General features: G+C 57.0%; 2 protein-coding genes across 19 annotated transcripts in view; both read left to right on the plus strand.

Moving 5' to 3' along the window:
* DOCK6 (dedicator of cytokinesis 6) overlaps positions 1–8,585 on the plus strand; it is a 65,949-nt gene extending 57,364 nt beyond the window's left edge. For 5 of the 10 annotated variants that reach the window (XM_056822718.1, XM_056822722.1, XM_056822723.1 and 2 more), the window contains 18 exons: positions 159–285; positions 470–554; positions 1,068–1,164; positions 1,382–1,516; positions 1,774–1,926; positions 2,037–2,195; positions 2,299–2,399; positions 2,488–2,680; positions 2,786–2,929; positions 3,115–3,246; positions 3,565–3,579; positions 5,098–5,223; positions 5,837–5,926; positions 6,233–6,469; positions 6,564–6,707; positions 6,958–7,064; positions 7,181–7,348; positions 7,987–8,268. In XM_056822718.1, coding sequence (XP_056678696.1) covers positions 159–285; positions 470–554; positions 1,068–1,164; positions 1,382–1,516; positions 1,774–1,926; positions 2,037–2,195; positions 2,299–2,399; positions 2,488–2,680; positions 2,786–2,929; positions 3,115–3,246; positions 3,565–3,579; positions 5,098–5,223; positions 5,837–5,926; positions 6,233–6,469; positions 6,564–6,707; positions 6,958–7,064; positions 7,181–7,348; positions 7,987–8,104 — 2,331 coding nt within the window. In that variant the 3' untranslated portion in view covers positions 8,105–8,268. Of the gene's footprint in view, positions 1–158; positions 286–469; positions 555–1,067; positions 1,165–1,381; positions 1,517–1,773; positions 1,927–2,036; positions 2,196–2,298; positions 2,400–2,487; positions 2,681–2,785; positions 2,930–3,114; positions 3,247–3,564; positions 3,580–5,097; positions 5,224–5,836; positions 5,927–6,232; positions 6,470–6,563; positions 6,708–6,957; positions 7,065–7,180; positions 7,349–7,986; positions 8,269–8,305 lie in introns of those variants that run through there. The other 5 variants (XM_007488514.3, XM_056822721.1, XM_056822725.1 and 2 more) reach the window with 3 other exon arrangements.
* Positions 8,586–9,325: 740 nt separating this feature from the next.
* The window catches only part of KANK2 (KN motif and ankyrin repeat domains 2), a 28,329-nt gene continuing 22,834 nt past the window's right edge, over positions 9,326–14,820 (plus strand). For 4 of the 9 annotated variants that reach the window (XM_007488515.2, XM_007488518.2, XM_007488519.3 and 1 more), the window contains exons 1-3: positions 9,326–9,466; positions 11,704–11,866; positions 14,271–14,382. In XM_007488515.2, the coding sequence (XP_007488577.1) occupies positions 14,346–14,382 (37 nt within the window). In that variant the 5' untranslated portion in view covers positions 9,326–9,466; positions 11,704–11,866; positions 14,271–14,345. Of the gene's footprint in view, positions 10,650–11,703; positions 11,867–14,270; positions 14,383–14,820 lie in introns of all 9 variants that reach the window. The other 5 variants (XM_007488517.2, XM_056822735.1, XM_007488516.3 and 2 more) reach the window with 4 other exon arrangements.

Raw genomic sequence — 14,820 nt, forward strand, 5'->3', positions numbered from 1 at the left:
CCTACCCCCCACCATCTGCTTCCACGTCACCTCCGTCTTGCAGGTGTCGTGCCTTAGATTTGGGCCAGAGGGGGCAGTTTAGGAGTAGGGACTTGGAGAGGTATAGTCAGAGCCTCCCAGACCAGATCTCCTCTTTTAAACCCTGTCCACCCCATCAGGGAAAGAAGGCCTTTGAACGCATTAACAGCCTCACTTTCAAGAAGTCACTGGATATGAAAGCCCGTCTTGAGGAAGCTATCCTGGGTACCATTGGGGCCCGGCAAGAGATGGTACGGCGCAGCCGGGGTAAGCCATCACCACCAGAGATTCCCGGCTCCCTGGGCCAGCCAGACCTCTCTCCTACTGCCCCAGCAGCTTCCAGTGTCTGCAGGACATCCTCCTCTGCCCAATGAGCTCTACTCCCGCAGGGTTGGCTCGGGTAGGGAGGTTCTCTGATGACTCTGTGACTGTGTGTACTTCTGTGTCTTAGAGAGGAGCCCATTCGGGAACCAGGAGAATGTGAGATGGAGGAAGAACGTCACACACTGGAAGCAGACTTCAGACAGAGTGGACAAGTGGGTGGGACACAAAGGATCGGGCTGGCAGGGGTGGAGACCGTCAAGAGACAATAGGGCAGGGAGTAGAGATGATCAGGAGCTCCAAGAACTGGGCACAGAAGCAGCCAGCCAGCCTATTGTCTGTTAAGAATTAAATTAATATTTCTACCCAGATATGTATTTTATGAAGTTTATTAGAAAGGGTAGGCAATCAGAATTTTAAATCTCATTCCTCTAAGTAACTTGACCATGAGTTGCCTAGCCTGCCGATCCCTTCCTCTTTCTCCCTTACCTGCCTGCTCTATTCCTGCATTTGTTCAAAAGCCCTGAAAGGACCTGCCCTCTCACTTTTATTGATGTATGGCACATTCGTGGATGCAAAACCTGGCGTAACTGTTATGTGAGGAATGTTGATGGACAGGTCAGGCTAATCAAGAGGGGGAGGGAATGAGCTTCCTTGACACAGGTCCAAATCTGCTGGGTGCCTTTCCTCATGGGCCCAGGGTCCAACACAACCCCCTTTCCCGACAGAACCAAGGATGAGATGGAACATGAAGCCTTGGTAGACGGAAACCTGGCAACTGAGGCCAACCTCATCGTCCTGGATACATTGGAGGTCATTGTACAGGTAGGGGCCCTTGGCCAGTGACCCCTGACACTGGATAACTGGACACCAGAGCTCTCTTCCCTGCCTTGCTTTCTCCCCTCATCCCTCCATCTCACCTTCCCTCTCATCCATACAACTTCCTCCTTCATCTATCCACCCTCTGCCCAGTCTCTCCATTCATAAACCCACCCTGCCCTCAGTCCATGCTTTTTTCTCCTCCCTCCATCTTTTTCCCCAGACAGTGATCTTGTCAGAGGCCAAAGAGGGCCTGCTCGGGGCTGTTTTGAAAGTCTTGCTACACAGTCTGGGCTGTACCCAGAGTGCCCTTTTCCTGCAGCATGGCCTGGCCACACAGCGGGCTTTGGTGTCCAAGGTGAGAGGGTCCGGGCAGGTGCCACAGATGTCCCATCCCCCAGTTGAATGTCCCCATGTCCCCAGGAAGGGCATAGAGCCTCCCCAGAGCCCCGTGCCCAGCCCTTCTCCCTGGACTCTGCCAGAATGTGGGGAGGCCCTCCGCACTTCATGTGTGCTGGGAAGAGCCCAGACTGAGGTCAGTAGCAGGGAGCGGACGCACACAAGTGCACACATGTGTGTGTGCCTGACGTGCGTGTTGGGGGGTGGGGGCGGCAGTTCCCCGAGCTACTGTTTGAAGAGGACACGGAGCTGTGTGCGGACCTCTGCCTGAGGCTTCTTCGCCACTGCAGCAGCCGGGTCACCACCATCCGCACCCATGCCAGCGCCTCCCTCTACCTCCTCATGCGCCAGAACTATGAGATTGGAAATGTGAGTGGGAGGGAAGGGGGAGAAGCAGGAAGGGAGAGGCTGGGAGGGAGGGGCTGTGCGGTGCTCCGCAGTTCTCATGGGGCTCTCAGACCGTCCCTGCTCTCCCACAGAACTTTGCCCGGGTGAAGATGCAGGTGACGATGTCCCTCTCGTCCCTGGTGGGGACGACGCAGAACTTCAACGAGGAGCACCTGAGGCGTTCGCTCAAGACCATCCTGACGTATGCCGAGGAGGACCTGGAGCTTCGGGACAGCACCTTTGCTGAGCAGGTGCCCTGAGGCCTTAGCCATGGCCCTTCCCTCTTCCCTGCTGTCCCCCCTGTCCTTCCAGCTGCCCTCCTGGCCTTCCTCCAATCCCTGCCATTGCTCTCAGGTCCAAGACCTTATGTTCAACCTGCACATGATCCTGACGGACACGGTGAAAATGAAGGAACACCAGGAAGACCCAGAGATGCTCATGGATCTCATGTACAGGTGAGGGGGCGGCGGGGTGCGGAGTAGCTTGGGGAGGGGGGATGGCCAGGTGAGGGGATGAGACCAGCTGCCTCCTCCTTGATGCCAGGATTGCCCGTGGGTACCAGGGCTCCCCAGACCTTCGGCTGACGTGGCTTCAGAATATGGCCGGCAAGCACACGGAACGGGGGAACCACGCGGAGGCAGCTCAGTGTTTCGTCCATGCGGCGGCTCTGGTGGCCGAATATCTCGCCCTGCTGGAGGACAGCCGCCACCTACCGGTGGGCTGTGTTACCTTCCAGGTGGGCAGAGGGCAGTGGCAGCGTGGGGGCAGGCCAAGGGCTGATGGTGAGGAAGGGTACAGCTGGCCGAAGCCCCCCGACGGATGCTGGTCACCTTCTTCCTAGAGTGTCTCATCCAACGTGCTTGAAGAGTCGGCGATCTCGGATGACATCCTTTCCCCTGACGAAGAGGGGATCTGTTCCGGCAAGCATTTCACCGAGCTGGGGCTGGTGGGGCTTCTGGAGCAGGCGGCGGCTTCCTTCACCATGGTCAGCTGGGGCCCGGGGGAGTGGGCTGACTGGGAGGAATCGGGGTGCAGAAATCACGGAGGGCACCCTGAGAAATCCCCAAGACAGTATCTCACCCCCGTAGTCCCCTGTGAGGAGAGGAAACTCCACGGGTCTAGGCTGGCCAGGGGATGAGTTTAACCGGCTCTCTATGCCCCCCATGCCAGGGTGGGCTGTACGAGGCTGTGAACGAGGTCTACAAGATCCTCATACCCATCCTGGAGGCCCATCGGGACTATAAGAAGCTGGCCATTGTTCATGGAAAGCTACAGGAGGCCTTCACCAAGATCATACACCAGGTAGGCCCTCCGTCCTCCTGCCCCTCCTTCCCAGGGCTCTGGACCCCGAGCTAATCCAGGACCCTCTGCCCACACCAACTTCAGGCCCTTCCTTAGAGGCCACTGGTTTCCCCTTGGACGGGCTCCCATCCCCCGTCGCAGCCTCCAGAACCTCCCCCACATGTCCAGGCTGGCCCTGGGGCTCGATGGTCAGTGCAAGGGGCAAAGGTAGAAAAGCAGCCCTGGGAGGTTGTTGGGGCGATTGGGCGGGGCAGGGGCTGGTCTGCCGTGGACCTCAGGACCTTTCACATTGTCTCTTGGCTTTGTTTCTCCCTTCAGAGCTCTGGTTGGGAGGTAAGCCGAATCCCTGTCTCCTCCCTGCCTGAGCTAGACACCCCTCTATGGAGCCTGCTGGGATGGCCCTACAACCACCAGGGGGAGCGCAAGGAACTCCGCTCCCCACCCCCTGCCCCCCACTCCCCAGGAGCAGCTGTGGCTTGGGGGAAGGGGAGGTAGCCAACCCTAGCCAGTCTCCACCCCCTGCCTGGCACAGCTGTGGGGTGGCCAGTGCCAGGGTCATGAACCCCCTCCTTCCCTCTCAAGTCCCGTGGGCAGCGCCTGAGCCCAGATGACTCAACCCAGCTGGGGCTGCTGCCTCTGGGGAGTCCCCGACTGCTTGGGGGAGGGCGGAGGGCCTCCCTGGGCACCCTTCTCATGTGGGCAGAGTCAGCCCCTCACACACACACACACCACTCCCAGCCTGGCTCTGGGACTGTGGTTGGATAGCCCGGATAGGGTGACAAAAGACAATGCCAACATCCTGGCAGTTCCCTCGCCCGGGCTGAGGCCGCTGGCACCCATCGGAACAATCGTCCAGAAACCCCCACCCAACTCAGCACAGCCTCCTTCGAAACCACCTCCAACATGGATGGAGCCCCCCAGAAACGCCTATCTAACCCCACCCTCCTCGGGGCAGCCCCCCCAAACCCCCCACAAGCTGGCAGCCCTGAACCTCTCTTTCTCCTCCAGTTGGCACCCTTTGTGTCCTTTGTGAATCACAGCCAGGCCTGTCAACCCCCTAGTGTGGGGCTATTTTTAGGCCCCTCGGGGATCTGAGAGGAGTTTCAGTCCTAACATGGTTTTGGTGGTGTTCATGCACAGTGGCCACCTGGATCCTCTGTGCCTCCTCCTCCCCTTCCCCAGGGCTGCGTGCCTCAGGATCTCCGGGGAATGGGTCGATTCCGGGGCCTGTCCTTTTGGGGTCCCCTACGTTAAAGTCCCAAGTTCATAGGGAAAGGGACGTGTGGCCCATGCCTGCATCCCACATGTTTATGTTCTCTTCCCTTCCTTTTTGCTCCATGTTGCCTGTGCCTGGCTTTCCCCCTATCTGGACATGCCATTGGTGAGTGGAGAGCAGCTATGTCTGTGTGCCTCTATTGGCCTCCTCTATGCTAGGGAATTGTGTGTGCGTGCACAAGCCTAGAGTCCGGGGCACTAGACTTGGGGGGAAGACCTTGAGGAGCCATTGGGGGCCCCCATGAGGCAAGGGAGGGATCAGGTGTCTGCTTCTCTTTCTCCCTGTCTCTCCATCTCTCCATCCCAGATCCCATCAGCCCCGATTTTCCCGTCTCCACGGGATGGGGGGTCATTTCTATGGGTGTTGCGTGTGCCTCCTTAACTAGGGAAGCGCCTCTAGTGTAGCTGGAGCCCTGGGGAAGGGAGGGCATTAGGATTCCTGGGTCCTGCCCTTCACGGTCCTCTGCTAGTGCTGCGGGGTGCCTGCCCTGGAGGCAAGCACCAGGACGAGATGGGTGCAAGGACCTTGGGGTGCTGTTCTGAGCCTAAGTCCTGCCCCCCGGCCCAGGTCCCCAGCGCATGTTTGGGACATATTTCCGTGTTGGTTTCTACGGCTCCCGCTTTGGGGATTTGGATGAGCAGGAGTTTGTCTACAAGGAGCCATCGATCACAAAGCTTGCCGAGATTTCCCACCGCCTTGAGGTGACTCGGCGGGCGGGGGTGGCCAGAGCCTGCCTTCCCCGAAGCTGGGGCACGGACAGAAGGGCCCCTTCCGAGTTGTGCCTCTGTGAATTTCCCTCACCCCGTCCCCATTCCCTCCAGCTCATTAGTGAGGGAACTTAACAAGGTGCTGGTGACGAGATCCAGGGGCTGGGAGGGCCGGGGCAGGCTCTATCCCCCAGTCAACAGCTTGGTATTCTGTTCCCCAGGAAAGGGAGGGAGAGAGGGAAGGGGTGGTGCCAGCTCATGGCTAGGAGGAGGAGACTCCCAAAGCCGAGGATGGAGGGGGGGGCAGGGCCCGAACATTTGTTATCAATTTAGCAGTGGATTCCAGGACCCAGGCAAGGCCGGGCGGCCCACGTGATGAATGGGGGGAAGGGGGGTTGGTATGGTGACTCAGGGGAAGGGGGGATGCTGTGGGCTGCGGCTGGGCCGGCCGGAGCCGGGCTCATTAACTGTCTGACCAGTCCCGAAGGGGGGCGTTGGGGGTTGGGTGGAAATCCTGGGTTTCCCTCATCCCCCCATTGCCCTGTCCAGACCCAGTCTGGTTCCATCATTCAAAGTGACTCCCAGACCTCTGACCTACCCCCCTCAGGAGTTCTACTCGGAGCGTTTTGGGGATGACGTGGTTGAGATCATCAAAGACTCTAACCCTGTGGACAAAGCCAAGCTGGAACCCCACAAAGTAAGAGGAGTCCCCTAAACGGACCCCGGCACCCCTTCACCTGCGGCATTTTTCACAACCCTCGCCTTCCCCCTTGGAATCAATGCTGGGTGCTGGTTCCAAGGGGCTAGGCCATGGGGGTGAAGTTGGCCAGGGTCACCACCAGGAGGCGTCCGAGGTCACATTTGGACCCGGGGCCCCCCGTCCTCCTCCACTGAGCCACCCAGCAGCTCCCTATCCGTGGCGTTGCTAGGGGTGAGAGCAGGGCGCCCCCTGAGAATACTTGGGAGGGGACCTCCGTGGCAGTGTCCCTTTGCCCCGTTCCAGGCCTACATCCAGATCACATATGTGGAGCCCTACTTCGACACCTATGAGCTGAAGGACCGGGTGACGTACTTTGACAAGAACTACGACCTTCGCACCTTCCTCTTCTGCACGCCCTTCACGGCCGACGGCCGGGCCCACGGGGAGCTTCGGGAGCAGCACAAGCGAAAGACGCTTCTGAGCACGGCCCATGCCTTCCCCTACATCAAGACCCGAATCAACGTCATCCACAAAGAGGAGGTGCTGGGATGGGACACACCAGAGCAGGGTAGCTTCCCCCCTCCCACCCGACTCCCTTGTCATGCCCAAATCCACCCCCATCGTGTGTCTCCAGACGGTGCTGACGCCGGTGGAGGTCGCCATCGAGGATATGCAGAAAAAGACGAGGGAACTGGCGTTTGCCACCGAGCAGGAGCCGCCCGATGCCAAGATGCTTCAGATGGTGCTCCAGGGCTCCGTGGGGCCCACGGTGAACCAGGCACGACTCTCAGAGGGTGGCACCTGGGGTGGGCTGGGCACAAGCTCAAAGGGGTGGTATCACCAGGCCAGGCCAGAAAGCCAAGCGTGGGCGTGAGGACAGGTGAGAGGCCAAGGACGGAGAGCCCCACATGAAAAAGAGGTGAGAGCTTTGCCGGGCTTCTGGAGAAGGCGGTGACTGTGTCCTAGGCCTGCAAGGCTCAAGGTAGAAATGTGGGCTCTCTCAAGCCCCCCTCTTCACCCACAAACAGGGTCCCTTGGAAGTAGCCCAAGTGTTTCTGGCTGAGATCCCCGAGGACCCCAAACTCTTCCGACACCACAACAAGCTTCGCCTTTGCTTTAAGGACTTTAGCAAAAAGTAGGTCTCCCCTTCCTCCCCCGCCACCTCTGGCCTCACACCCTTTCCCCCCATCCCAGTCTTGGTCTTCCTATCCACCCTGGAGCCTGAACCCCGAACCCCATTTCCGGCCCCAGGTGTGAAGATGCCCTTCGGAAGAACAAGGTCCTGATTGGCCCTGACCAAAAGGAGTATCACCGGGAGCTGGAGCGAAACTACAGCCGTCTGAAGGAGGCTCTGCAGCCCCTGCTGACTCAGCGCATCCCCCAGCTGTTTGCCCCTGCTGCCTTGGGCCCCAGCCCCAGGTAAGGACCCCAAAGCCCCCAGCCAGCCAAGGAGGCATCATTTTGATCAATCAAATTTCTTCAGGCTCTCAGTGTTTGCCCGGTGCTCAGAGTGCATTAGCTCATCCGATTCTAGCAAGGCACAAAAATGACAGATGAGGAAACTGAGGTTCAGAGGGGTTAAGGGAATTGAGAAGCAGCAAGGTGTCAGAGTGTATACAGTCCTGGGATGGGAGTCAGCTCTCACCTCCTGTGTGACTCTTCATTTGTAAAACCTACCGGCTTGTGAGGAATTAAAAGGATAATACAGATAAAGGACTTTCCAGACCTTCAAGCACTATATCATTGTTAGCTATTATTATCACTTAGGGCGAGGTGGCGCCGTGACTAGTGGAATCCTGGGCCCAAATCTAGTATACTTCCCAGCTATGTGACCCTGGGCAAGTTACTGAACCCTGTTGGCCTCAATGTCCTCATCTAGAAAATGAGCTGGAGAAGGAATGGCCAACTGCTCTAGTATCTTTGCTAGGAAGACCCCAAACGGGATCGCAAAAAGAGTAGGAATTGACTGAACAACAAACATGATTATTACTCGCCACGGGTTGTACCATTATCAAGTACCTGAGGTTGAACTTGAACCCAGATCTTCCTATCCCTAGGTATAGCACCGAGTCCAATATTTCCCAGGATGTCTCTTGGTACGTAGTGTGGAGGACCTCAAGTAGCCCCCAAAACTTAGAAAAGCCAAAGGGAAGAAAAGTGGACAGATTAGTTTAGTCCAACGCCATCACCCCTTACCTCTCTTGGTGCCCCAGCCCTTAGCCCTGTGCCTGCCACTGAATAAATGTCAGAAGCTATTAGGAGTTATCAACTGGCTGACAGGGAAGGAATAGCCCCAGTGGTGTGGAAAGAGTTTAGGAGGGGACCTCCCTGGAGGAGGAAGGAGGAAGAGGGTGACTGACTGTTCCCTTCTCCCAGGAACTCTCTGAACAGAACAAGTTTCCGAAAATTTGAAGGCTGATGGAGAAGGAAGCCAAAGGACAGAAGTCAGCCCTGGGGGCTGTGAACCCCCCCAAACACAGCCACAATGAAGCCCCAGCCCAGCTGGGGTGGCCCCAGGACTGGGTCTCTCTGGTGCTTTTGTGTCTTCTGTGCCCTCACGCTGCCCCCCTCCGCACTGGGCCCTGTTGGCCAAGGGGGTCTACACCTGTGTTTACGTTTCCTTTTTTTTAATTTAAAGTGACTTTTTAAAAAATCACCCACTGAGCTCGGTTCCTCCCTCAAAGGGGGTTGGTTGGGGGGAGGGTCCTGTGGTCGCCCACTCTTGTGTCACACTCCTTTACATGCTATCTTCCGAGGTGTTGGGGAGCTTGGCCAAACTGGGTGGAGGTGGCCGGGAAGGCTGCGGCCCCTTCCTGCCAGCTGGACCTGGACGGGGCAAAGAGGAGGGGGGCACAGTGGGGCACCCCGCCCACGTGTGGCCCTCCCTTGATGTTTGGGGATGTTTTGGTAACTTTGACTCGGACACCGCCCTCCCCCACCCCGACAGCTGGCCCGCTAGGGATAAGGAAGCAGGGAGCTGCCCAGCTCTGAGAGGGGGGCGGGTCTGGCAGAACCCCAATATGCCCTGATGTTCTGCCCCACACTCTTCCCAGCAGGAAGGGTGTCTGGGGCGCCCCAGCCTCCTTCCCCCCAGCCTTATCCCTGCTGGGCTGGCTCCCCGATGCTCCCTGAGGGGAGGCCCCCAGCCCCGAATCTTTCCCTGCCTTTGGGGAGGGGGCGGGACTAGAGGTGAGCCCCTCCCACCCCCACCTGTTCTGCAGGTGGAGCCCGCACCTGTCCCCTGGGCCAAGCCTTCCAACTCCCCCAGGCCGGCCCCAGCCATGGGCCAGCGCCGAAGTTAGGTTCCCCGGGCTTTGGGAGGGCGGTGTTAGATGGGGAGGGGAGCGGGAGGCGGGGCCGGCCTGGGGTTGGGGGGGGCTTGGATCTCGCGCACCGCCCCTCCAGCGGCTGGAGCCGGGCAGGGGGAGGAGGAGGTGCTGCCGAAGCTGGGAGCGGAGCAAAGCCCGCGCAGACAGACCAGACAGGACGGGACGGGACGGGGTCGGGGCTGGAGAAGGAAGCGAGGGGCCGAGCCAGGTACCGGGGCGGGAGAAAGGAACGGGAAACATCTGGAGCCCAGGGCAAGGTCCCAGCGGCTAAATCTGGTGTGTCTCCGCCTGTCCCTCCTCTCCATCTTTTTCTCTGCCCCGTTCTGCCTCTGGCTTGCCTTGTCCCCTACTTTTACAAGTTTCTCTGCCTCTGTCTGTCTCCGTCTCTCTTCATTGTGTGTCTCACACATTTGCCTCAGCGTCTCTGGGACCTGCCTGTTTCTTTCTTGTCTCCCCATCCCCGTGGCTCTGGTTGTCTCTCCTTTCCAACTTTCTGTCTCTCTTTCACCCAGATTTAGGTCCTTTGGATGGGGGAACCATTGCTCCAAGAGCCAGTCGATCTGCCCAGAGCAGAGAAATTGGATATGAAGGGCTAGGAAGCAGTGATGAGGCCGGAGGCCTCCCTGTGGCCTGGGCTGGGCTGGGGCCGGAATTGGGGAGGGAGTAAGATCCAGCTGTTTGCTATTAGCTGGGACTGGTTAGGAGGCCCTGAAACCCCATCCTGTCTCATAGCCCCTGGTTGTCCCTACCCAAGCCTTGATAAGTCCCCTGCCCAATCCCCTCATGCTATCCATGAAGCTCAGCTCAGCTCAACTCAGCCCTTCTCTTCTTTCTCTCCTAACCTGGCCAGGTTTGGATTCCCCCAGGGCCCTGGGAGCTGGGGGGTAGAAAAGGAACAGAAGCAGGGTCTCCTTAGCACACAGAATAAAGCTCCCTCTCCCTAGAAGCCTAGTCCCTAAGGAAGGAACCAGCTTGAGACCCAAAGAGGGCTTGTCATCCAACAGAGGGAAACGGGGAAGAAGAAACTGTCTTGTGACTTTGAGAACTGAACTCTGGTGTTCTAATCTCACCCTGACAATCTGCCTTTCTCCTTTATCTCTCCACTTCAATTTAGCAGCAGACCAAGAGGGTGGGGATCCAGGAGACTCTGAAAAGTTCAGGTGGCATCCTGCCAGGAAGTAGGATAGAATGAACCCAGAGCCTGTCTCTAGACATGGCTGTCCAGGGCTAGAGAGAGGACTTCTTGCCCAAGAGAGTATCCATGTCCAGAGAGGGTGAACCAAACCAGGAAAGCTGATTTCTGAGCCAAGGAATGGGTTTAGGGACCAGGGAAAGTGACATGTAAGCCTGAGGGAAGGCTGTCCCAGCAGGACGGGGCTGCCCATGCCCAGGTAAGGGGCATCTGGCCAGGAATGGGGTAGAGAAAGGGGTATTCTGCTGAACAAGTAGTATTTGGGTCTGGTAAAGGGTAATATCCCCAGGAAGGGAGTGTGGGGGTTAGGGAAGGGGTACCCTGCTGGGAAAGGCCTATCTTGGTCCTCAGAACGGGTGTCCATCCCAGGTAGAATAGTCAAGTAACATTTTGCTAGAGAGGGGCTCTGAAGAGGGAAGGGGAATCTAGTAGGAAGAAGTGTCTGGCCAGAGAGGGAGTGTCCAGTGATGGGGGGTGGGGGGTATTTAGTCACAGTTTAGGAGAGTGTCCGGGCCAGGCAGGGAACATTGGACTGGAAAAAGGGAGCCTTGGCCTGGGGAGGGGATGTCCAGCAGTTCTGAGGCCGGGTGTCCGGCTCATTCTGAATGACCCCATTGAGGGAGGGGGCGGGCGGGACCGGGAACTGGACAATTGGTGCTTTCAGGCCCCTGCAGGAGATTTCCTCCCCCTGAGCCCCTAACCCCTGCTCCTCCTTTCCTTAATTCTCTGTTTCTCGCCCCCAGAGTCTCTCTCTTCTCCCCTTGCTATTCTGTGTGTGTCCCTGTATGATCCAAGGCTCTGAAGGAGAGTTCCGACTCCCTGTCTCCCTCCTTCCCTTCCTACCCCACCCCTATCTGCCCCAGCTCAGGCTCTTCCCATATCCATTGAGGTAGGGCAGGAAATCATGGTCCTAGAGATCAGAAAACTGGCCTTGCCTTTAGGCCCCCTCCCTTTGGCTCCTGCAAGCCCCCTCCCCCTCCAACATCTGGTTTCTGTTCCCATCACACTGTACATCTGGGGGTCTGAGTCACTGGCCACTAGGTGGGGGAAGGGAAAGCTTACTGGGACCCTGGATTTCTCTGTATTTGTCCTATCACCCAGGTTCTCTCCCAGCCTTGCTTTGCCATTGGGGAATTGAGATGAGGGAAGGAAGGGTAGGAAGGCAGGAGAGGCAGACCAACGCTTCTTCTCTAGCCCACAAAATGGTGGGGAATTTGGTGGAAGCGGGAACAATCTGGTCCTCCGTGTTCCAGGGACAAGAGGGACTGGAGGATGTAGACAGAGAGTCAGAGACAGAGAGAGAAGTCGACAGAAAGACCTGGAGAGACAAATCGACTCGGAGACAGAGACTGGCCGAGGAGAGCGGAGCCCCGGCCCCGGCCCCCCATGTCTGTCTGCCTTTCCCTTCTGTGCCAGGTATGGGCCTGCATTGGATATCAGGAAGTCGGAGTAAACCTCTGCAGGAGACCAAAGCTTTTTCCACCAGCAACTCTGTGCCTTGTCCCAAAGCCACAGGCATTTAGAGCAGACTTGGGCAGGGGGTGTGAGAGAGCCCAGAGCAAGGTCAAAGGAGCCCTGCCCCCCACTGCCAGGCCTGAGCAGTCTGCTTGGACTAAACACAAGAGGTGGGAGGGGGTGGCCCCTCCAGTGACCTCTCAGGGGTCCCAGGAACTGGCTCTGGCCAGGAAGGACACTGGCCTGGGCCGAGGGCCAAGGGCCAGACTTCTGAAAAGCCTCACAAGGCCTTTTTTTCCACCCATGGCTGGAGTTTTCCTTCTCCTCCTTCCTTTTCTCCCCTCCTCCCAATTTGTGTCTCCCCTGCTGCCCGCCCACAGAGCCCCCCAGTCCCTGCTTTCCCCTGGGGTGGGTGTGGCTGAGCTCTGAGCCAAGACTTGTTCTGTGGTGGCAGGAAGTTCTCATGTAGCCGAGGCAGCAAAACTGTTTATTTTTAGAGAAAATTGTTTCCATATAGGGGAAAGGCCTCATTCCTTCTCCCCCTCGCTCCCTCACTTCTGTCCTGCCTACTGGCCGCCCTGCACGCTGCTTTCTTCAGCCCCCTTCTCTTCTGGGATTCTGCCTTGTCTGTGCCTGCGTCTTTCTGGGTCTTCCTCCCTATGACTAGGATTCCATCTCCCCATCTCTCTGTCTTCTCATCCTCCTATAAGAATAAAAAAAAAAGGAGGCAACTGGGTGGCTCAGTGGATGGAGAGTGAGGCCTAGAGATGGGAGGTCCTAGGTTCAAATCTTGCCTCAGACACTTCCCAGCTGTGTGACCCTGGGCAAGTCACTTAACCCCCATGGCCTAGCCCTTACCGCTCTTCTGCCTTGGAGCCAATACACAGTATTGACTCCAAGATGGTAGGTAAGGGTTTTAAAAAAACTTTTTTTTTTAAAGAATTTAAAAAATGCCCCATCTCGATGCCCATTTACCCCCTCCACCGCCACCACCGCCTTCCCAGGATATCCCCAACTGCCCCCTGACAGCAGCAAGTGTGCCTCCTGGCCCCCTTGGAGGACAGATTGGAGACTCCAGTGTTCTGTGGAGGGGCAGGATCAGCCATGGCTCAGATTTGGTGGGGGGAGCAACCCAGGGGTATATTTTAGGGGCTGGGCAGGGAGAAGGGCAACATGAGATGCTTCCCCATAGATGGGCATCTCTCAGAGAGAAGGAGGAGGCCCTTGCCTGCGGATGGGGGCAGGGGGAGGTAGGACCTGAACAGAGTGGGGTGGATGAAAGTATTATGGGAACAGCTGGAGTCCATCCAAGAAAGGCTGAACAGGACAGAGTTGAGGGAGGTAGAAGCAGGAAGTCCTGTCCAGCCGGGCAGTTTATGTTTCTTTGGCGAGATCCTCATCCCCACGGAATGTGTATGTGTGTGTGTGTGTGACATGTTATGTTTCAGGGTGGGGAGGGGGCGAGAGCTGCTTGTTCATCTGTCTCTTATTTATTTCTTGTGTCCCCGAGCCCAGCCTGATGTGTCCCATTTAAGCCAGAACAAACACTGAGGCCCTGAGTCCTATGGAAAACAAGCTTTGGGGCCAAACCACCAGGATGGCTTTATCAGGCCAGCTGTTGGAATATTCCTCCTCAGATTAGATGGGGACAGGAACATCCCCCTACCCGTGAATACCCTGTGAAACCCGATGCACGCATCCCCGCCCACCCCGTGCCAAGTTTCCTCCAACAGACCCAACCCAGCCACTCCTAGACAGCCCCCAGGATCATAGGATTTAGGACTTGAAAGGATTTTAGAAATCAGCTGGTTGAACTCCCCCATTTTGACTGACAGGGAAACTGAGAGCTGAAGGAGGGAAGCGACTTGCCCAAGGTCACACAGCTAGTGAGGATCGGGGACAAGATGCTAGTCCAAGCCCTCTACTCTTCCCTACTTTACCACCCAGCTTTTTACAGGACTCCCCACCTTATTTGACAGTATTTTTGTTAATGCCGTGAAAGGTTCAGAATAAAGAATCTCGACATTTTCAGCCTCCTGAGCCCCAGAATCAGGGCTTGCTTGCCTTCTCTGCATCCACACACACTGATCAAGCTATCTGATGGACCTGCTGCCAGGTGGAGGTGATGCTGATCTCTGCACACACACACACACACACACACACACACACACACACACACACACACACACACACACACACATCTCGTGATTGTTCTGAAAGGAAAGAGGGGAATCAAAGGCATGGGAAGAATGTCAAGTGACCCTTGTCAGGCAGGGCGAGTGTGCTGCCAGCCTGGATTGCTGTCCTCTGCCCAAGGGACACTCACGGTCTCTGAGTCCCTCCCACGGTGTGTCCCTTTCCCTAGGAGGCTCTCGGGACCAGAATCTGACTCCACATTACGCTGGTGACCTCTGAGGAAGGGGAGGCTGAAGGAGAAGAGATGGCCCAAATCCTGCACATGGAGTCTGCCTTCCCAGGTCAGAGCCCACCTCTGCCCCATCTGTCTCAGGAACTTTCTGGTATTCTCAAGCAGTGGGTTGGGGTGAAAGGGAGAGAAGAAAGGGCAGGCGAGTCTGTTCCCAAGCTCAGTGCCTCAGGCCCTTGACCTCTGGGGCCATCCCCCACTTTCCCTCCATTCTGATCTTTGGAACCCCAAGCACTGACAGAGTAAAACTGGCCTAAGAGAGGAGATACAAAGCGACATATCTAGCAAGTGAAAATTAATTTGGTTCTAACGTGGCCATACACAGTGAGAGAACACAAGTAAGAAGTAAATAGGGGTTAACCAAGAAGAAAGAAGATAAGAGTTTTGTTTTGGTTTTCTGTCTTAGTATTGATTCTAAGACAGAAGAGGGGCACGATTGAGGCAATTGGGGTTAAATGAGTTGCCCAGGGTCATCCAGCTAGGAAGTATC

The sequence above is a fragment of the Monodelphis domestica genome, chromosome 3 (assembly GCF_027887165.1).
Source record: "Monodelphis domestica isolate mMonDom1 chromosome 3, mMonDom1.pri, whole genome shotgun sequence".
In the NCBI taxonomy this organism is placed as follows: Eukaryota; Metazoa; Chordata; class Mammalia; order Didelphimorphia; family Didelphidae; genus Monodelphis; species Monodelphis domestica.